Source organism: Sinohyriopsis cumingii, chromosome 17 (assembly GCF_028554795.1).
Source record: "Sinohyriopsis cumingii isolate HCF-2022 chromosome 17, ASM2855479v2, whole genome shotgun sequence".
In the NCBI taxonomy this organism is placed as follows: Eukaryota; Metazoa; Mollusca; class Bivalvia; order Unionida; family Unionidae; genus Sinohyriopsis; species Sinohyriopsis cumingii.
In genome coordinates, this window is record NC_142977.1 from 11,803,522 (window position 1) to 11,826,575 (window position 23,054).

Sequence of the window (23,054 nt, forward strand, 5' to 3'; positions counted from 1 at the left end):
TTCCTGACATAGCCTGTATATGACTTTGGCACAAGTTGCCTAACAGCTGCAGATATGCCACTTTTGACTTCCAGGACTAGATAATGGTGATCTATAGTAGGCCAAAGTGCCACAAGCAGAGCATTCCATCAGGGCTTAGACTACCAGTACTAACATACTCTGGTAGCCACCTGAACCAGCCCTGGGCATCCCATCACGATGTCCAAAGCCTGATAATGCCTATGGTGATCATTCCCTTGGGACTGAGTATGGGGATCTCTCTTGGGACTGAGTATGGTGATCTCTCTTTCCACTAAGTTCCCAGACCCAAAATAACAGTGTCCAACACCCTTTTATGCCAGGTGCAGCCTCACCTCTGTCACGGATGCCCAACAACCAGCCTAGGATTCAGTGAACGACTATAGTACAAGTCACATAGCTCAAGTACATGGTCTAAGTCAATTTTTTCTGCTACAGGTGTCATTTTGGAGAATTTTATTACACATATCTTTATATGGCATTTATTCACTTTATTTCGGTCCTTATCCATCAAAATTCCATTGTAAATTATTGTATAAATTCCTTACAAAATACTCAACAGCAAATTCAGTGATATCATACTTCGACAATTTTTAAGTACAGTCAAGCAAGCTGGGTGATCTCATTTAAACCAGTTTTGTCCTGCCCTGTAATGTAAGAGGGAATGCGCCTGTGGCTGGGAAAATGTTGTACTACAAACGTAAAAGAGATGCAACATTGTCATCATTTATAAATAAAGCCTGAGAAAGCGCCAGAAGGTAAAAAAATCGGCACACAATTCCAATAAATTTTATTGCAGTGATGTAATTTCGTATATATCTTCAGTATGTTATGTCACGTCTTTTATTTCAATTTGTACATAATGCCTATTTTTTCCATGTAAATATGTGCTTTCATACATGTAAAAGACTTGAAACTCGGCTGTCAACTCAGATTCATTTTAGTGAAATTTTACATCATGCTAAATTATTGCGAAGAAATATTGTATGTACATGCTAAGAATAAAACTTTTGTACGTTAATCCTCTATCCTTCATAGTTCAACATCCATACAGTAGATGAAGATGTGTGCAACTTCATGTTCACACGATTATACCTTGCTCCCCCTGCACTAGTAATAGTTCAGTCCAATATCGACATTTGTGACCCAGTGTAATGCCGAACTGTCATTGTAAAAGTCCATAGTGAGCAATAATTTTCATCTGGAAATTTCGTTATGACAATGTGTAGATCACTCAAAGATCACAATTGAATAAACTTTGTTGTGACTATATTACAAATTTTTTTTAAAAATAAAATTATTTTTAAAACTTATTTCAAAAAATGCACTTACATGAGCTGTATGACTAATACTATAGAGATAACAATATCCCAGCATGGATGGACCTCCAGCTTCACTCGCCATTCCTGAAACCCTGCTTCACCATCTTTTTTATTGCTACGTTCAATGGAGGTGAACCCTTCAGTCCTGTACTATGGAATTTGAGTGACCCAGCCCCAATGACGAGTGGTGAACCCTTCAGTCCTGTACTATAGAATGGGAGTGACTCAGCCCCAATGACCAGTGATGAACCCTTCAGTCCTGTACTGTGGAATGGTAGTAACCCAGCTGTAATGATCAGTGGCTGACTCACCAGCCCTAATGAACACTAGCTCTCACTCAAAATGCAGAATACCAGGTCTTTTCAGATCAAAGCTGTCTTACCAGCCCCTTCAGGCAACAGAGTTCCGCAAGAATTTAACAAGATCTGTCCCTTAATATTGTTATTTAGTGATCACTGCATTTTGTATGACCCAGTGCAAAGGTAATATAGTGCTTTGTTCAGTATCTAAATGTTCCTAATGCTGAAACTTGTGAGTATATGTAGTTAGCTAGCCTGTATCTGTTTATTTATTTGTATTCTTAAGTTACCACCAGCTCAGCTGCCACTACACAACTGTACCAATGCTGTATTCTTAAGTTACCACCAGCTCAGCTGCCACTACACAACTGTACCAATGCTGTATTCTTAAGTTACCACTAGCTCAGCTGCCGCTACACAACTGCACCAATGCTGTGATGAATATGTACTATAAGTTATTATAAATATAAGTTATTAGAACTTTTTTTAAAATGTAAAATAAGTGAATTTATCATATAGATGTAGTCAGTTGACTGTGCAGATGTTTCCTTTTATTTCTCATAATTTTAATTAGTGAGTTATCGGAAATTATTATCTTGTGATTTATCAGTCACATGACAGCTGTCAGAACTGTATAATGCTCAGCTGTGAACTAAAAACATGGAATGTGTTTATTTACACAATGTCTGCATCAAAAATGCTCAGCTATGAACTAAAACCATGGAATGTGTTTGTTTACACAATGTCTGCATCAATACAAAGTTCTGATATGTTGACATCCTATTTTGCTTATACTTTTACTGATTTGTGTAACATATTCAGATGTTGTATGGGGAAACAATCTAGAGAGCATTGTTATCTCACTTACAAATCCTAAGAAAGACATGGGTTTTCCTTTTACGACCATATTGTTGTTCATGCCAGGCATTAATGTCAACATTGTAACTCTGTTTCTCTCACTCTTTTCTATGTATAGGTATGAAACTTTGTGGGTTTATTCATCATCCAGTGTGCTGTTCGTTACAGGCAAAATGAGGTCACAGTGGCCTGCTTTTGATACTAAAGTGTCTTTTGTTGGTTATTTGGAATATGCCTTAGAAGAGCATGCAAAACACAGCATTCAGTGGAGTTTTGTTTTATTTTGTCGACTTTGAAACAGAGATGAATGAATTAATGTTCTGTACATTGGTGTATTTTGATGGGTATCAGTTTTCATGTTTTGTGATAAACCACATATGGGAAGGTAGTACATACATTTTGGATGAGTAAAGGAGTTCTCTTGTTTCAACATTTGGATCATTGCCCATTGGGTTATAAATCTGTGGTTTGTAGTGACCATAAAATACACAAAAACTGGTACAGCACAAAAGATAAACAAACTCACTCATGACCTAAGTAAATTTAGACATAAATTCCTGAATATTTTTACCGTACTTACATGTATTAGAAAAGTTGATATAAAATGACCAAAGATTGTTATGCAGAGTTTTATGGATAATAACAAATGTATTATCCAGTATAAAGTTGGTATAGTATGGCCTAAGCTTGTTATGCATTGCATTATGGATTAACACAAATATAACTTTGCTATTTCTATCTTATAGATAATTAACACTTACACGGAGGCTGTTCAGACGGTAGACCCAAAGTTAGCATCAGGAAAACCACACACTCTTTGGGTGGAGTTTGCCAAATTCTACGAGAAGGCAGATCAGGTTGAAGATGTAAGTAGTTTTCCTTGCATTAAAATATACTGTGAGTAGTTTCACTTGGATAAAAGTATAATGGAATAGTTTTATTTGGATAAAAGTATACTGTGAGTAGTTTCACTTGGATAAAAGTATAATGGAATAGTTTTATTTGGATAAAAGTATACTGTGAGTAGTTTCACTTGGATAAAAGTATAATGGAATAGTTTTATTTGGATAAAAGTATACTGTGAGTAGTTTCACTTGGATAAAAGTATAATGGAATAGTTTTATTTGGATAAAAGTATACTGTGAGTAGTTTCACTTGGATAAAAGTATAATGGAATAGTTTTATTTGGATAAAAGTATACTGTGAGTAGTTTCACTTGGATGAAAGTATACTGTGAGTAGTTTCACTTGGATAAAAGTATAATGGAATAGTTTTATTTGGATAAAAGTATATTGTGAGTAGTTTCACTTGGATAAAAGTATAATGGAATAGTTTTATTTGGATAAAAGTATACTGTGAGTAGTTTCACTTGGATAAAAGTATAATGGAATAGTTTTATTTGGATAAAAGTATATGTGAGTAGTTTCACTTGGATAAAAGTATAATGGAATAGTTTTATTTGGATAAAAGTATACTGTGAGTAGTTTCACTTGGATAAAAGTATAATGGAATAGTTTTATTTGGATAAAAGTATACTGTGAGTAGTTTCACGTGGATAAAAGCATACTGTGAGTAGTTTCCCTTCGATAAAAGTATACTGTCAGTAGTTTACTTGGATAAAAGTATACTGTGAGTAGTTTTACTTAGCTAAAAGTATACTGTGAGTAGTTTCACTTGGATAAAAGTATAATGTCAGTAGTTTTACTTGGATAAAAGTATAATGTGAGTAGTTTCACGTGGATAAAAGCATACTGTGCGTAGTTTCCCTTCGATAAAAGTATACTGTCAGTAGTTTACTTGGATAAAAGTATAATGTGAGTAGTTTTACTTTAATAAAAGTATAATGTGAGTAGTTTCACTTTAAAAAAAGTATAATGTGAGTAGTTTTACTTTAATAAAAGTATAATGTGAGTAGTTTTACTTGGATAAAAGTATAATGTGAGTAGTTTCACTTTAATAAAAGTATAATGTGAGTAGTTTTACTTGGATAAAAGTATACTGTGAGTAGTTTTACTTGGATAAAAGTATAATGTGAGTAGTTTTACTTTAATAAAAGTATACTGTGAGTAGTTTCACTTGGATAAAAGTATAATGTGAGTAGTTTTACTTTAATAAAAGTATAATGTGAGTAGTTTTACTTGGATAAAAGTATAATGTGAGTAGTTTCACTTTAATAAAAGTATAATGTGAGTAGTTTTACTTGGATAAAAGTATACTGTGAGTAGTTTTACTTGGATAAAAGTATAATGTGAGTACTTTTACTTTAATAAAAGTATACTGTGAGTAGTTTCACTTGGATAAAGGTATAATGTGAGTAGTTTTACTTTAATAAAAGTATACTGTGAGTAGTTTTACTTTAATAAAAGTATACTGTGAGTAGTTTTACTTTAATAAAAGTATACTGTGAGTAGTTTTACTTGGATAAAAGTATAATGTGAGTAGTTTTACTTTAATAAAAGTATACTGTGAGTAGTTTTACTTTAATAAAAGTATACTGTGAGTAGTTTTACTTTAATAAAAGTATAATGTGAGTAGTTTTACTTGGATAAAAGTATAATGTGAGTAGTTTTACTTTAATAAAAGTATACTGTGAGTAGTTTTACTTTAATAAAAGTATACTGTGAGTAGTTTTACTTTAATAAAAGTATACTGTGAGTAGTTTTACTTTAATAAAACTATACTGTGAGTAGTTTTACTTTAATAAAAGTATAATGTGAGTAGTTTTACTTTAATAAAAGTATAATGTGAGTAGTTTTACTTGGATAAAAGTATAATGTGAGTAGTTTTACTTTAATAAAAGTATACTGTGAGTAGTTTTACTTTAATAAAAGCATACTGTGAGTAGTTTTACTTTGATAAAAGTATACTGTGAGTAGTTTTACTTTAATAAAAGTATACTGTGAGTAGTTTTACTTGGATAAAAGTATAATGTGAGTAGTTTTACTTTAATAAAAGTATACTGTGAGTAGTTTCACTTGGATAAAAGTATAATGTGAGTAGTTTTACTTTAATAAAAGTATAATGTGAGTAGTTTTACTTTAATAAAAGTATACTGTGAGTAGTTTTACTTTAATAAAAGTATAATGTGAGTAGTTTTACTTTAATAAAAGTATACTGTGAGTAGTTTTACTTTAATAAAAGTATACTGTGAGTAGTTTTACTTTAATAAAAGTATAATGTGAGTAGTTTTGCTTTAATAAAAGTATACTTTGAGTAGTTTTACTTTAATAAAAGTATACTGTGAGTAGTTTTACTTGGATAAAAGTATAATGTGAGTAGTTTTACTTTAATAAAAGTATACTGTGAATAGTTTCACTTGGATAAAAGTATACTGTGAGTAGTTTCACTTGGATAAAAGTATAATGTGAGTAGTTTTACTTTAATAAAAGTATAATGTGAGTAGTTTTACTTTAATAAAAGTATACTGTGAGTAGTTTTACTTTAATAAAAGTATACTGTGAGTTGTTTTACTTTAATAAAAGTATAATGTGAGTAGTTTTACTTTAATAAAAGTATACTGTGAGTAGTTTTACTTTAATAAAAGTATACTTTGAGTAGTTTTACTTGGATAAAAGTATAATGTGAGTAGTTTTACTTTAATAAAAGTATACTGTGAGTAGTTTCACTTGGATAAAAGTATAATGTGAGTAGTTTTACTTTAATAAAAGTATAATGTGAGTAGTTTTGCTTTAATAAAAGTATACTGTGAGTAGTTTTACTTTAATAAAAGTATAATGTGAGTAGTTTTACTTTAATAAAAGTATACTGTGAGTAGTTTTACTTTAATAAAAGTATACTGTGAGTAGTTTCACTTGGATAAAAGTATACTGTGAGTAGTTTTACTTTAATAAAAGTATAATGTGAGTAGTTTCACTTGGATAAAAGTATAATGTGAGTAGTTTTACGTTAATAAAAGTATAATATGAGTAGTTTCACTTGGATAAAAGTATAATGTGAGTAGTTTCACTTGGATAAAAGTATACTGTGAGTAGTTTTACTTTAATAAAAGTATAATGTGAGTAGTTTTACTTTATTAAAAGTATACTGTGAGTAGTTTTACTTTAATAAAAGTATAATGTGAGTAGTTTCACTTGGATAAAAGTATAATGTGAGTAGTTTTACTTTAATAAAAGTATAATGTGAGTAGTTTTACTTTAATAAAAGTATACTGTGAGTAGTTTTACTTTAATAAAAGTATACTGTGAGTAGTTTTACTTTAATAAAAGTATAATGTGAGTAGTTTTACTTGGATAAAAGTATAATGTGAGTAGTTTCACTTGGATAAAAGTATAATGTGAGTAGTTTCACTTGGATAAAAGTATAATGTGAGTAGTTTTACTTTAATAAAAGTATACTGTGAGTAGTTTTACTTTAATAAAAGTATACTGTGAGTAGTTTTACTTGGATAAAAGTATACTGTGAGTAGTTTTACTTTAATAAAAGTATAATGTGAGTAGTTTTACTTGGATAAAAGTATAATGTGAGTAGTTTTACTTTAATAAAAGTATACTGTGAGTAGTTTTACTTTAATAAAAGTATACTGTGAGTAGTTTTACTTTAATAAAAGTATAATGTGAGTAGTTTTACTTTAATAAAAGTATAATGTGAGTAGTTTTACTTTAATAAAAGTATACTGTGAGTAGTTTTACTTTAATAAAAGTATACTGTGAGTAGTTTTACTTTAATAAAAGTATAATGTGAGTAGTTTCACTTGGATAAAAGTATAATATGAGTAGTTTTACTTCAATAAAAGTATAATGTGAGTAGTTTCACTTGGATAAAAGTATAATGTGAGTAGTTTCACTTGGATAAAAGTATAATGTGAGTAGTTTTACTTTAATAAAAGTATACTGTGAGTAGTTTTACTTTAATAAAAGTATACTGTGAGTAGTTTTACTTTAATAAAAGTATAATGTGAGTAGTTTTACTTTAATAAAAGTATAATGTGAGTAGTTTTACTTTAATAAAAGTATACTGTGAGTAGTTTTACTTTAATAAAAGTATACTGTGAGTAGTTTTACTTTAATAAAAGTATAATGTGAGTAGTTTCACTTGGATAAAAGTATAATGTGAGTAGTTTTACTTTAATAAAAGTATAATGTGAGTAGTTTCACTTGGATAAAAGTATAATGTGAGTAGTTTTACTTTAATAAAAGTATAATGTGAGTAGTTTTACTTTAATAAAAGTATAATGTGAGTAGTTTCACTTGGATAAAAGTATAATGTGAGTAGTTTTACTTTAATAAAAGTATACTGTGAGTAGTTTTACTTTAATAAAAGTATACTGTGAGTAGTTTTACTTTAATAAAAGTATAATGTGAGTAGTTTTACTTTAATAAAAGTATACTGTGAGTAGTTTTACTTTAATAAAAGTATACTGTGAGTAGTTTTACTTTAATAAAAGTATACTGTGAGTAGTTTTAGTTGGATAAAAGTATAATGTGAGTAGTTTTACTTTAATAAAAGTATACTGTGAGTAGTTTCACTTTAATAAAAGTATACTGTGAGTAGTTTCACTTGGATAAAAGTATAATGTGAGTAGTTTTACTTTAATAAAAGTATAATGTGAGTAGTTTTACTTTAATAAAAGTATAATGTGAGTAGTTTCACTTGGATAAAAGTATAATGTGAGTAGTTTTACTTTAATAAAAGTATACTGTGAGTAGTTTCACTTGGATAAAAGTATAATGTGAGTAGTTTTACTTTAATAAAAGTATAATGTGAGTAGTTTTACTTTGATGAAAGTATAATGTGAGTAGTTTCACTTTGATACAAGTATAATGCAAGTAGTTTCACTTGGATAGAAATGTAATGCAAATAGCTTTACCTGGATAAAAGTATACTGTGAGTAGTTTTACTTAGATAAAAGTATACTGTGAGTAGTTTTACTTAGATAAAAGTATACTGTGAGTAGTTTTACTTGGATAAAAGTATACTGTGAGTAGTTTCACTTGGATAAAAGTATAATGCAAGTAGTTTTACTTGGATAAAAGTATAATGTGCTACTTTATTCTGTTGAGAGTTGATGTTTGTTCCACACATTTTGTAACACTTTTTTCCCCAAAAGACTGCTTCTTTGCACTGTTTTGTACCACCTTATTACTACACCATCATTTACACTGTATTGTACCACTTTATTACTACACCATCATTTACACTGTATTGTACCACTTTATTACTACACTCCATCATTTACACTGTATTGTACCACTTTATTACTACACTCCATCATTTACACTGTATTGTACCACTTTATTACTACACTCCATCATTTACACTGTATTGTACCACTTTATTACTACACTCCATCATTTACACTGTATTGTACCACTTTATTACTACACTCCATCATTTACACTGTATTGTACCACTTTATTACTACACTCCATCATTTACACTGTATTGTACCACTTTATTACTACACTCCATCATTTACACTGTATTGTACCACTTTATTACTACACTCCATCATTTACACTGTATTGTACCACTTTATTACTACACTCCATCATTTACACTGTATTGTACCACTTTATTACTACACTCCATCATTTACACTGTATTGTACCACTTTATTACTACACTCCATCATTTACACTGTATTGTACCACTTTATTACTACACTCCATCATTTGCAATTTCTATCATCATTACACCATCATCATCATCATCATTGAATTTTTTAAATATTTTTTGTTTTGATGTGAATTCAAACTAATGTGTATCTTTGAATTTCAGGCAAGAGTGATATTTGAGAAAGCCGTTAATGTCCCATACAAGCATGTTGATGATCTGGCCTCAGTTTGGTGTGAGTGGGCAGAAATGGAAATCAGACATGAGTATGTTATCTTTTTTTTTTGTTGTGTGTGTGACCGCTCTGGTGGCCTAGTGGTTAGAGCATTGTGGGTTCGATCCCCGGCCGAGTCATACCAAAGACTTACAAAAACGGTACTAACAGCTGCCTCGCTTGGCGCTCAGCATTAAGAGGTTAGTGTTAGGACTGGTCGGCCTGGTGTCAGGATAATGTGACTGGGTGGGACATCATGCTTCATGTCTGCGGCATGATGCCCCAGTGCAAGACATCACTATAAACTGTCACACTGCAGACATCGTGGCGATATGACTAAAATATTGTTAAAGCTACGTAAAAAATCCAAATCACACACTCGTTTGTTGTGAGTGGGCAGAAATGGAAATCAGATGAGTATGTTATCTTTTTCTTTTGTTAAAACCTGACTTGTGTTTATAAAACATGCCTCCAATGCAGATGAAATAATTGGAGAACCAAAAGTTAAAAAAGTTCAGAAAAGTTTGAAAATTTGCTGTTATGGCCTGAAAATCTCATTAGGTCATTTACGTATCCATAAAAATGTGTATGCTATTGTCATAAAAGTCTAAGACCTAAAAAATTATTTTAAAAAACGTTTTAAAAAATTGCTGTCAAGGCCAGAAGATTAAATCAGGTCATCTACATATCAATACAGATATGTCTACACAGATTTGTTGTCTACTTCAAGTGGTCCTTAATTCTGCTTGCAAGATTTTTGCCCAAAGTGTCCAGAAGATTGAAAACCCTGTAAAAAAATTAAAATTGTTATAATAACTTTGAGATCCAATTATGTCATATACGTATGGATACAAACATGTCTAAACAATTACATTTGTGTATTTAAAGAGTTTCTCGTGCAACCTTGCTTGCAAGCTTCTCAGGACAGATGGATGGACAGACATACAGATAGACAGACAATACCAAATCAGGAAAAAGAAAAATGTTTGTGGGGAAAATCTTGAGATGTTTCATTTTGTAGTAAATGACTTCTAAAATTGTAGAAAGATGATATAATTGCTTGCAGCATGTATAATGTTGACATGCAACACTGCTATCACCTTGAAAAATCGGTAATACTCATTCCTCAAGGAAGTGTATAAATACTTTTGTATTTGAGACCAAGAACTGCAGTCCACAAAAACGTAAGTTTTTAATAAATGAGAATAAAAAGTAACCATCTTTTTTCAATGTGCACATTTGAAAAAATCAATATTTTAAGACAGTATACAATGTAGCTAATCTTAAAAATTTAATTTCACAGATATGCTTATATGATCTTCTTTATGTTCTAAAATTTAATTTACAGAAAAGAAGCAAAACCAATAATTTTTTAAAAACTTTAAAACAAATCAATTATCAATGTTATAAATGAAAATTGTGAGAGGAACTTACAGTATTATGAAGTGAATCCAAACTAGTCCCTATAAAGGTCTATGAAAGTCCTTAATGAAAAGTTCCTTATGAATTTCAATACTGGAAATGTACTGGTTCTCCAAAAACTGTGATGTTGACAAGATGGCATTGTCCAGAATTCCTTCAAATAATTTATAACAGTTCCAGAATAATATTATAGTCCAAATAAAGAGCACTTTCTATTTCCACTGAACAGTTCAAAGAAATGTTTTTCCTCTCGAAAAATCTTGAAGTAAAACATAAAATAAATCTTCGGACTTACAACAGGGTCACAAAAAGTGTGAATAACTCGAAAAAATTCGGAATGAATCTGATTTTTGAACTTTCTGCTTATATACACCATATATTGTGAATATACTTTGCAACAGATCCCATGTGACATCCACTATTGATTTTGCATCAATTAAGAACATTCATGTGACCTTGCATAACCAATGGGAAGCCACAGAATTATTCTGGAAATATTGATATTCCATCAGTCACTGAGAAACTACGCCATTGGCGCCATTTTAAGTCTTATTATTAAGATTGTTATTACTAATTGTCAACACATACGTAAACATCTATTTATAAATCCTATGTAATACTATACTCAAGTCACATAGGCCAGTCTGAACTAAAAATATTCTCTACACATTACAGCCATGAATAAGAATTATAAAAATTAGATAAAATCATGTACCAGGAGTTACAGAAACTATAGACATACATAACACTTAATTCTCACTAATTTTGAAATTGATTTCTTCCACTCTTAACATTTGTTCCAGTTGGAAAATTAAATTTGAAAAGTTTGTCTAGGCTTCAAAAAACATTTATTCTTCCTGCCTAAGTTTATTCATGTTTTATGAGCATGTAATTCTGATGACCGAAAATCTACATCATATACATTTGAATGATTTGGGAACTTTGGACATTTAGTCTTTCTAATGGCTTTTCATGCTCTACAAAGTGTAAGTGTTTTGACTTTTGTCATAAAATTTTGCCACTCCCATGGCCTAGTGGTTAGAGCATCCGCCTCAGAAGAAGGTCGTGGGTTTGATCCCTGACAGCATACCAAAGACTTCCAGAAATGGTACTGACAGATGCCTCGCTAGCTGCTCAGCATTAAGAGGTTAGTGTTAGTACTGGTTGGCCTGATGTCATGATAATGTGACAGGGTGGGACATCGTGCTACATGTCTGTGGCATGATGCCTCAGTGCTAGACATCACTATAAACTGCCACACTGCAGACATCGTAGCAATATGACTGAAAAGTTGTTAAAGCTACGTTAAAAATCTGAATCATACACACACACATAAAATTTCAGTGATTATTTCCTAATTTCTTAAACCCACAACTATGAATGATGTTGAATCTAATGTTGTTGTTGTTGTTGTGGGGTTTAACGCCATTTTTCAGCACACGATAGGCTATGCATGGCGGCCAGTATTAATGGTGGAGGAAGAACCCTGGAAAACCCCGGGAAGAACCACCAACCCACTAGAAGCCATTGGCAAGCTTTCTCACATACCCACATTGGCCAAATCCTAGACTCGAACCCACGCAGACAGAGGTGAGATGGCAGTGATCCGTAACGGAGAGCACTTTAGACCACTTGGCCACGCGGGGCCTCGAATCTGATATTGATGGGACTTGAAAAAAAAGCACATAGACTCCTCATCATACTCCAGTTGATCACATTTTGAAAGCATCTCTTACATTTTTGAAGGATCATACTGGTGTTTTCTCTAGATATCTTGTCCCTGCTTCTTGTTTTAGCCTTCTTTTATCTTTTTATCTGATTGCCCAACATTTAAAAACCTGTGTGTGTCCAATACAAGCCTTCTGTTCAGATTTTTGCTGACATAAGTGTATTTATCTCTAGACTAACCTATGCAAAAATGGATTCTTTAGAATTGACAATCCTGTCAAATATGTGTACTACATTAGCTCAGTCTCCAGATGAACTGCACTAACTGCAAAGTTGCTGGTGACAGTCACAAAATATTCAGAACATTTCTGCTCTAAACATAGGAAATAATGGAGTATTCCTGGTGTATGAGATGCTTATGTAAGTCATATTCAGTGATATCAGGTGATTAAGATTTAATATTATGCACCTGACCGATAGAGACTCTTTACAAATGGATATTCTGTATTTTATGTTGGCTGACACAATATCTGACTAAAGGATGACTTGCAAATGATTAGAGAAAGCTTGTATTTTTCCCATTTTTATTGGATAAATAATATTGCATACATTTGATTGGACAAACATCTTGAGAAGGTCACTTACCCTTATGAGCTGATGGAATTTTTTGGCCTAGATTTTGCATGACGTTGGTCAAAGGGTATGTTGCATATTTAATAAAGATGAGATTGACTTCCTTTCAGAAACTATGAAGGTGCGCTGAAGCTAATGCAGAAAGCAACAACTCCTCCATCCAGAAAAGTCTCTTATCATGATCAGGTTTGTAATTTGTAAATTTAAATAATTATCATATTCTAATAAATGAGTATTCTCATAAAGAAGTCTCTCTCTCTCTCTCCCAATTTTGACTGTAATGGGCTTTGGACTTGCCATATAAAATAAACATGCATAAATATTTCAATTTTTTTATATAATAATGCAAAATTGATACTATTTGTTATGAATGATATTATTTGATAAAGTTGATATTATTTGATATGATACTTCTTTGATAATGTTTGATACCATTAATACTAGTTGGATTTGAATCTGCTAATGTTTTTTTTGGCCGTTGCATAAGAGTCATGTAATTAAAGATATTAGGATGTTTGCAGATGTTAATGATGGTTCTACTGCTGCAGAATAGAGTTATTTAAATGGATATTTGTGTCAAAGTTCTACTTAGAAAAATGTCTTGAGTATGACGTCAGTGAATTCAGTAATCACTGTCAGAAATGTGGACCATCTAAGAGGCCTGGACATTGAAGTGATATCATGCTTATATTACACTGCCTTGGTCCCAGGTTAGATCACAAGTTATGATAAGTGCAAGGGTATATTGTCTTCAGCCTGATTTTCAGGTTCCCTCCATTTCCAAGACCATTTAACAAAAACACCTAAGTGATTGAGAGTAATTTCATTAACTACTAGAACATATTGTACAATTAACATCAAATAACCAAAGCGTAAACAAAGAAAGGAAACCCATTTTTTGTTGATAGATTGCATGATAAGGGCTGTGAAGAAGCAGTTAGCCATCATCTCGTGTTAATTTAAAGATCGAATTTTCCATAACATGAAGGTTTCCAGCTCTTAAACAGATCATTTTCATGTGTAGAAATAGCTTGAAAACCATTTTCTTAAAATAACAACAACAAAAATAATAATAACAATTACAGTCTGGATTTCCAGAATAATGAGAAGGGATGTTCATAAGCCATTAACAGAAGAGTGCTATTCTATACAGTACTCATTGTCTAAGGTGACACAATTTAGCATTTATTTTTAAACAGAAAAATTTTGATTGTCTATGCATTATACCGTTATACAAATTGACTGGATGGATAACCATGATTGATAAATGTTTGTAATATTTTCGATGGTCAGTAATCTCAGTGCTGATTTTTCTTGCAATATCAACAAATACAAACCAGCACCATATATATGTTGTGCAATATATTTATGTGTTCATTCACAAAAGAATATTGAATGCATTTTTTAATAAACAAAATTTTGTCCTTTCTAGACTGAAACTGTACAGAACAGGGTTCACAAGTCTCTGAAAGTCTGGTCCCTGTATGCTGACCTTGAGGAAAGTTTTGGAACCTTCAAGGTAAGTGTTAGCACCATCCAAAATGCAGTAAAACTGTCTTTAAAGTACACTACACTGAACTAAGAAGTACAGTTTATGACTAAATGTCTTTTATAAAGATGTTTAAAAAAATTCTTATGAAATCGAACAAAAATAAACCATACACATTGTCAAGTATGAGTAGGGGCCTGTTAAGTAGAGATGTCCTTTACATAGAAGTACCAACAGTTGTCCATCACACAGAAGTGTCTGTTACATTAAATGGTGGTGTCAGTTAGTTGTCCATCACACACAGGTGTCTGTTATATGGAGGTGTCTGCTGTTGCCTGTTAAATAGAGGTGTCTTACATTACACTGAGGTGTCAGCAGATGTCTGTTACATACCAGTGTTAACAGTTGTCTCTTAGATTTGTTTGCCAGTTGCACATAGGTGTCATGAGGTGTCTTTTGCATGTAGTTGTCAGATAGGTGGAGTTCTCTTCCAAGGACAGTTTGGGGAACAACGGTTGGAAGGGTCTTTTCAGAGTTTATATTTTACTTGCATCTTTTCATGAAATGTATTTTTTTTGCTAATGAATAATAGCCTTAGAAATAAAACTTGAATGATATTGATATGTGGGCATATGTCATGTGTTTATTCAAACAACTTCTTTGTACATGTTCATTGCTTATGATGGATCAGTGCTTTATGAAGATTTTCAGAGTGTAAGGTAATATTCCTATTTATTATGCCCACCGTGTTATTATGTTACGATGTTGTCAATCTGTCCATTCATCTGTTGCCAATTTTGCTTCCACACAAGAACACTAATTGTCTCCCTTGTAGGGTTACCTGACTTTCTGGATGAGCTGGTAAAGACGAACCCCATCAATGTCAGTGTCTAATGGTCAAGGTCACAATGGTCACGGTCACAGTGTCTAATGGTCACGGTCACAGTGATCAAGATTACAGTGTCTAATGGTCACGGTCACAGTGATCAAGATTACAGTGTCTAATGGTCACGGTCACAGTGATCAAGATTACAGTGTCTAATAGTCAAGGTCACAATGGTCAAGATTACAGTGTCTAATGGTCAAGGTCACAATGGTCAAGGTCACTGTGACAGAACTTTTATGCACAATAACTTGAGTTCTTCACCATCAGCAGTTATCCAACATTGGAATAGGAAAGAACATTGTCATTTTCATTGTATAATGATGAAAGTCACTGTAACAGAAGTTTTCTGAACAATGACTCAAGTTGTCCACCATCAACAGTTACCAACGTTGGAATAGGAAAGAACATTATAAATTTCAGTGTCATTAAGTTGAAGCCCAAGATCACTGACAGAAAGAAGAATAATGGTTTCAGCAGAATAATTCTCCATTATCTGCAGTCACAAAACTCTGTGGATGGCTTGCACATGGGATAAGGAAGGTGGGTAAAATCCTGGCAGCATCTCTGATAAGGGTAACATTCATAGCTAAACAATTCAAAAATTATAGATGATGTTATTAATTTATCTTTTTTATTTTTAGACCTGTAAAGCGGTGTACGACTGCATTATTGATTTGAGAATTGCCACACCCCAGATCATTATTAATTATGGACTTTTCCTTGAGGAGAACAACTATTTTGAGGAGGGTTTCAAGGTATATGCACACATGAATTGATAAGTTTACAAATGATGTTTGTATTTTGGCATGATTAGACAAGTTGCAGCTGCTTTTATGCATGTTATGTCATTATGTCATGCAATATTGTCATGCAGGGTGATATAATGCCATGCTTTATTGTCATGCAGTGTGATATTGTGTCGTGATAATGTCATGCAGTGTGATATCATGTCATGCAATATTATCATGCAGTGTGATATCATGTCATGCAATATTGTCATGCAGTGTGATATGTCATGCTTTATTGTCATGCAGTGTGATATCATGTCATGCAATATTATCATGCAATGTGATATCATGTCATGCTTTATTGTCATGCAGTGTGATATCATGTCATGCTTTATTGTCATGCAGTGTGGTATTATGTCATGCAGTATTGTCATGCAGGGTGATATCATGTCATGCTTTATTGTCATGCAGTATGATATCATGTCATGTGATATTGTTATGCAGTGTGATATCATGTCATGCAATATTGTCATGAAGTGTGATATCATGTCATGCTTTATTGTCATGCAGTGTGATGTCATGTCATGCAATATTATCATGCAGTGTGATATCATGTCATGCTTTATTGTCATGCAGTGTGATATCATGTCATGCAATATTGTCATGCAGTGTGATATCATGTCATGTAATATTGTCATGCAGTGTGATATCATGTCATGCAGTATTGTTATGCAGTGTGATATCATGTCATGCAGTGTAATATAATATCATGCAATATTGTTATGTAATGTGATGTCATGCAGTTTGATATTATGTCATGTGATATTGTCATGCAATGTGATATTGTCATGTCATGTAGTGTGATATCATGTCATGCAGTGTGATAGTGTCATGCAATGTGATATTGTCATGTCAGGCAACATTGTCATGTAATGCAATATTATCATGCCATGCAGTTAATTGTCATGTCATGAGATATTGTTATGCATTGTGATATTGTCATGTCAAATGATATCATCATATCATGTGACATTATCACATCAACCAGTTACTGTAGCAGGGATCGTCAATGGTTTACTGTGTACAAAATTTGCTGGAGCAAGGTTTTATTCTTAGGGATCTTTAGGGATTACTACAGTATTTCCTGAGAGTACTGGTAAATGCATGCACCCATCAAACCATATATGACTGTTATTTAGCTGATACTAAATCCGTAACTACATGCCAAATATGATTCTTATTTAGCACTTACTAAACACATGGCCAAATACAAACACTTGCCTCTTAAAGATGAAAAACCAGTTTTTTCAAGATTCTCATTAAATATTGATAGTCTTATTTTTGAACTTGAACCTTGCATGTTGGAAGGACATCAAGTTATTACATTGGCAAGATAATTGGGGACAAAAAGCCATTATACCATGTAAATTAATGTGTAAATTGCTACTTAAACATTCACTGTCAATTATGTATATATTGCTGTATAAACGTTCAGTGATAATTTATTAAATTTTAGTTTATGCCCAGCTCGATGATCTTGAGTTATTGTAGGTCACATTGCCAGTGTTCCATTATGTTGACATTATGGGAGGAATTGGTGGTGTGGTAAGATGATATAATGCCAAATTATAAGGCTTCTTCAGTGGCTAACACTTGGATAAGGGTGTTGTATGCGTACCTTGAAAATGAGAAGCAGACAGTAAATTATGCAAGAGACTGTTATTAACCTCTTACTTGCTGTTTTCATGGGGCTTGTTGGAGGATGGGGGGGGGGCATGAGCAGAACTATTCTTGTTGGTTGGCATTGGCAGCAAAATTGAAAGAGCCAACTAAATTAGATAATCTTACATAACATTACATGATCATATAGAGTACCATGTGACAGTCACTTCTCTGGTTTTTCAAATGTACAGACAATGAATGTAGAGTTTCATTTCTCTGGCTTTTCAAAGGTACAGACAGTGGATTTTGAGTCTCTGCATCAAACTTTTCTTATCTAACTTTGCTGGTCTGTCACCACCCCAGCCACCACCCATAAATGACAACATGGGGCTATCATGGGATAGGATATTTTTTTCCCCAATTGGATACTCATAAGCTATACTAATAACGCAAAGGTCATGCCTGTTAAATACATTTCTTTTACAGTTTTAAATAGGAAAAATATAAGAATATTTTCTTCATGCTGGGATCAGCCTAGCTCTATTCTACAAATCTGGGATCAACCCAGAACACACTGTTATGTTGGGATCAGCCTAGCATAGATTTAATTAAGATGGGATCAGCCCAGAATACATTAGCATGCTGGGATCAGCCTAGCACATAGCCTACTTCAGCTGGGATCAGCTCAGAATACAGTCGAATGCTGGGATCAGCCTAGCACAGATTTTTGCTTGAGCTGAGAACAGTCAAACACAGTCCACAGAAGCTGGGATCAGCCCAGATTACACTTTGATGCTGAGATCAGCCTAGCACCAATTGTCCTTGAGCTGGGAACAGCCCAGATTACACTGTAATGCTGGGATCAGCCTAGCATAGATTTACTTGAAGATGGGATCAGCCCAGAATATACTCAGATGCTGGGATCAGCCTAGCACCAGTATTACTGGATCTGGGATCAGCCCAGAATACACTGTAAAGCTGGGATCAGTCTAGCATAGATTTACTTGAAGATGGGATCAGTCCAGAATATACTCGAATGCTGGGATCAGCCTAGCACCAGTTTTTTTACTGGATCTGGGATCACCCCAGAATACCCTGTAATGTTGAGATCAGCCTAGCACCGATTGGGAATGAGTCTTTTACATTGAGCTGGGATCAGCCTAGCACCAATTCTATTTGAGCTGGGATCAGTCAAGAATACACTGTAATGCTGGGATCAGCCTAGCACTGATTAGGAATCAGTATTTTACATTCTGATTCTAGCCCATGAGTAGCCCCTCCCCAAAGAGAGCCAAATATTTTTTAAAATATTAAAATTAGGTATTGATATTATTTTATTTATGAATTTGATGTTGTAGAATATTGGTAATAATGAATAGTGGCATGTTTGAGAGAAAGAGAGAGAGTGAGTGAGAGAGAGAGAGAGAGAGACAAATGCGTATACTCATATATCCTGTATTTCTTACAATGCATGTATTAAATCATTTCTTGTACAATTCAGTATTGCTTTGTTGTGCATAAGCTGTAAATTAATGTGTATAAACATTCACTGTAAAGTAAATGTTTATGTTGCTATATAAACGTGCACTGTAAATTATACTTTTATATTATATAAATATTCACTGTAATTTAATGTATATATTGCTTTATAAACATTTACTGTAAAATGTATGTGTATATTGCTACATAAACATTCACTGTAAACTGTATATGTATTTTGCTACACAATCATTCACACCATCCGCCAAGAGTTCTGTATATGCCTTCATTTTCACTTCTGTGTTTGTCTTGATTATTTCTGTGCAGGCTTATGAGAAGGGAATAGCTCTCTTCAAGTGGCCCATCGTATACGATATATGGCTGACCTACCTGAACAAGTTCATTGATAGATATGTAAGTATTCTTATATATTTATACAGGTAAAAATAGTTGTCATATATTCCAACACTTTTACATCAACATCTGCTTGCATGTTCAATCTTCAGCAAGTTACAAGCTTCAGTAAATTGTCCACTTTATGTTGCAGAAAGCTGTCATAATCTCATTAATTGCTTCATAGAAACCAAATTAACTGACCGACATTCCCTTTTCTTCGTGCATTTGATAAAAAGAGTATTTGATGTTAAAACTGTCCAGATATAAAAGATTTGTAAATTCTCCTTCAGCTGTTATTGTATGGGTCAATGGTGGGGATACTTTACCCTTTTCTTTCATATGTAATGAGATATTTAAGTATGGGTAGCACACAAACATGCATACCAGCCTATAAATTTGTAGTGATTTTGGATTTCTTGGATCCTAAACTCTACAAAAATAAAAGTTAAATATTGCAACATTTTTACAAGTGATCATTTTTAAACATTGTCATCATCCTTTTATGTGTTTTTGTAATATATGGGGAAGGAAAATAATTCAGCTTTCTGGAACATTTTTTATGGACACTACACAGTTTGTTGTTGTTGTTTTGTGGTTTAATGTCATTTTTCAGCACATGATACGCTATGTATGGCGGCCAGTATTGATGGTGGAGGAAGAACCACTGACCCACAAACACAGAGTTTGTAAAATCAGCATAATAAATCATGGAAAATCTGATGTTTATATTATTATTATTATTGTTGTTGTTATTATTATTATTATTATTATTATTATTATTATTATTTCACTTTTGATGTTAGTATCATTGTTGTCATATAATAGTGGCTTTAGGAAAGTTGATTTATTCATATGCATTTTGGCTTACCTACGGATAACTTGTATACATTCATTTTAGTACAATGAAAGTAATTCCATGTAAAACAAAGGCATTTTTGGGAGTTCTTATCCATAGATTGAAATCTCAGAAATCTTTCTTGAGCTCAAATATGTTATATTTTTAAACATTAAGTGTAGACAAAATAAATTCATATATATTGAGGCAGTTATATTATATAACAAAGTGTGTATTGAGAGATCTATATTATATTACATAAAGTGTATATTGAGACAGTTATATAACAAAGTGTGTATTGAGAGATCTATATTATATTACATAAAGTGTATATTGAGACAGTTATATAACAAAGTGTGTATTGAGACAGTTATATGAACTAAAGTGTGTATTGAGACAGTTATATTGTTGTTGTTATAGGGTTTAACGCCATTTTTCAGCACAGGATAGGCTATACATGGCGGCCAGTATTAATGGCGGAGGAAGAACCGGGAAAACCCCGGAAAGAACCACCGACCCACGAGAAGCTACTGGCAAGCTTTCTCACACATCCACATTTGCCGAGCCCGAGGCTCGAACCCACACAGACAGAGGTGGGATGGCAGTGGTCCGTGATGGAGAGCACTTTAGACCACTCGGGGCCCCGAGACAGTTATATAACAAAGTGTGTGTTGAGACAGTTATATTACATGAAGTGTATACTGAGACATTTATATTACATGAAGTGTATATTGAGACATTTATATTACATGAAGTATATATTGACAGTTATATAACATGAAGTGTATATTGAGACATTTATATTACATGAAGTATTATATAACATGAAGTGTATATTGAGACAGTTATATTACATGAAGTGTATATTGACAGTTATATAACATGAAGTATATATTGAGACAGTTATATTACACAAAGTGTATATTGAGACAGTTATACTACATGCTGTGTATATTGAGACAGTTATACTACATGCTGTGTATATTGAGATAGTTATATTACATGAAGTGTATATTGAGACAGTTATATTACATGAAGTATATATTGAGACATTTATATATTACATGAAGTGTATATTGAGACATTTATATTACATGAAGTATATATTGACAGTTATATAACATGAAGTGTATATTGAGACAGTTATATTACATGAAGTATATATTGACAGTTATATAACATGAAGTATATATTGAGACAGTTATATTACACAAAGTGTATATTGAGACAGTTATACTACATGCTGTGTATATTGAGACAGGTATATTACATAAAGTGTGTATTTAGATATTTATATAATATAAAGTGTTGAAAGATAAATTATTTTATTATTAAGACAAGAAGACATTTTTGTTTGTGATGCATGCTATGATTAGCTGAAAACAGACTGGCACCAAATTATGTTCTTAATCCCACAAAACAGAATGGCACTAAATTATTTATAGCCCCACCAAAAAGACTGCCACCAAATGAATTTCTTTATTTAAAAGAATAAGGATGACTTTATCATTGTGTTGTGAAGAATGTACCAAACAAAATCAATTCTGTAATCTGCTAATGTTTATATTTTGTCGTCATGTTCATTGAGGTACATAAAAGTCAACACCCGATTATCTTACCAATGCAGTCATTTCTATTTAAAGGCTGTTTGGAACTTAAAGCAAAACCTCTACTACCTTCATCTTTAATGGAGTTTTATCAATTTTTAATACCATCGATACATAGCTATTTAGGTCAAAACATTACATTTTAGTTATGCATGTTGAAATGAAAATGTATCAGCTATAATATTTGTATTTTATTTTTACAGGGTGGTGAGAAGCTTGAGAGAGCAAGAGACCTATTTGAACAGTGTCTTGAAAACTGCCCTTCGAAATTTTCCAAATGTAAGTACAGTCAACCTATATATATATATATATATATATATATATATATATATATATATATATATATATATATACACTTACCTGTAAACAAGATAGACTGTGATCTGTCACCACATTGTGTGCATAATATGCCATTCAGGGTCCATATTGTGTGTTCTACTGGTTACTTGTAACAAACTGGATAGACCAGATCTACTGGCACATTATGTGATGGAAGATCTGGGTCAGTGCTGATTGCAATTGGACTTGACAGTATTATGAAGTTTTCTAGCTGAGTCATATTCATTTACAGCACTAACACTTTTTTGTATAATTCTTCGTTGATTTAGCCATATATCTTTACCACACCATAATATTTATTTTCAATATTGCTGTTTTGACTTTTAATTTTTGGGTAGCTACTTCAAGATATAGCAAAATGGCCTTAAACTTGACTTTGTCATAATTCCTGGTGTAATAATTTGCTTATAACACCATAAAAATTGGTCCAAGAATACCTGCAGTACGGACTTGTTAGAATTAGTACTACGGAATCATTGCTCTAATTATGTTGACCAATCCAGTGGCATAAGTGGTTAGAGTGTTCATCTCAGATGCAGGAGGTCACAGGTTTGGACCCTGGCCAAGTCATATCAAACATAAAAAGGTACTAGCAGCTGCCTCAGTTGACGCTCAGCATTAAGAGG

General features: G+C 32.6%; 1 protein-coding gene across 1 annotated transcript in view; it reads left to right on the forward strand.

Annotated features, from left to right (window-relative positions):
* Nucleotides 1–23,054, forward strand: part of LOC149777748 (pre-mRNA-splicing factor SYF1-like) — a 68,795-nt gene that overhangs the window by 22,930 nt on the left and 22,811 nt on the right. Inside the window, exons 10-16 of the mRNA XM_089938796.1 lie at nucleotides 3,244–3,363; nucleotides 9,236–9,336; nucleotides 13,118–13,193; nucleotides 14,440–14,526; nucleotides 16,024–16,137; nucleotides 19,579–19,665; nucleotides 22,293–22,368. Of these exons, the coding sequence (XP_089794922.1) occupies nucleotides 3,244–3,363; nucleotides 9,236–9,336; nucleotides 13,118–13,193; nucleotides 14,440–14,526; nucleotides 16,024–16,137; nucleotides 19,579–19,665; nucleotides 22,293–22,368 (661 nt within the window). The remainder of the gene's footprint in view (nucleotides 1–3,243; nucleotides 3,364–9,235; nucleotides 9,337–13,117; nucleotides 13,194–14,439; nucleotides 14,527–16,023; nucleotides 16,138–19,578; nucleotides 19,666–22,292; nucleotides 22,369–23,054) is intronic.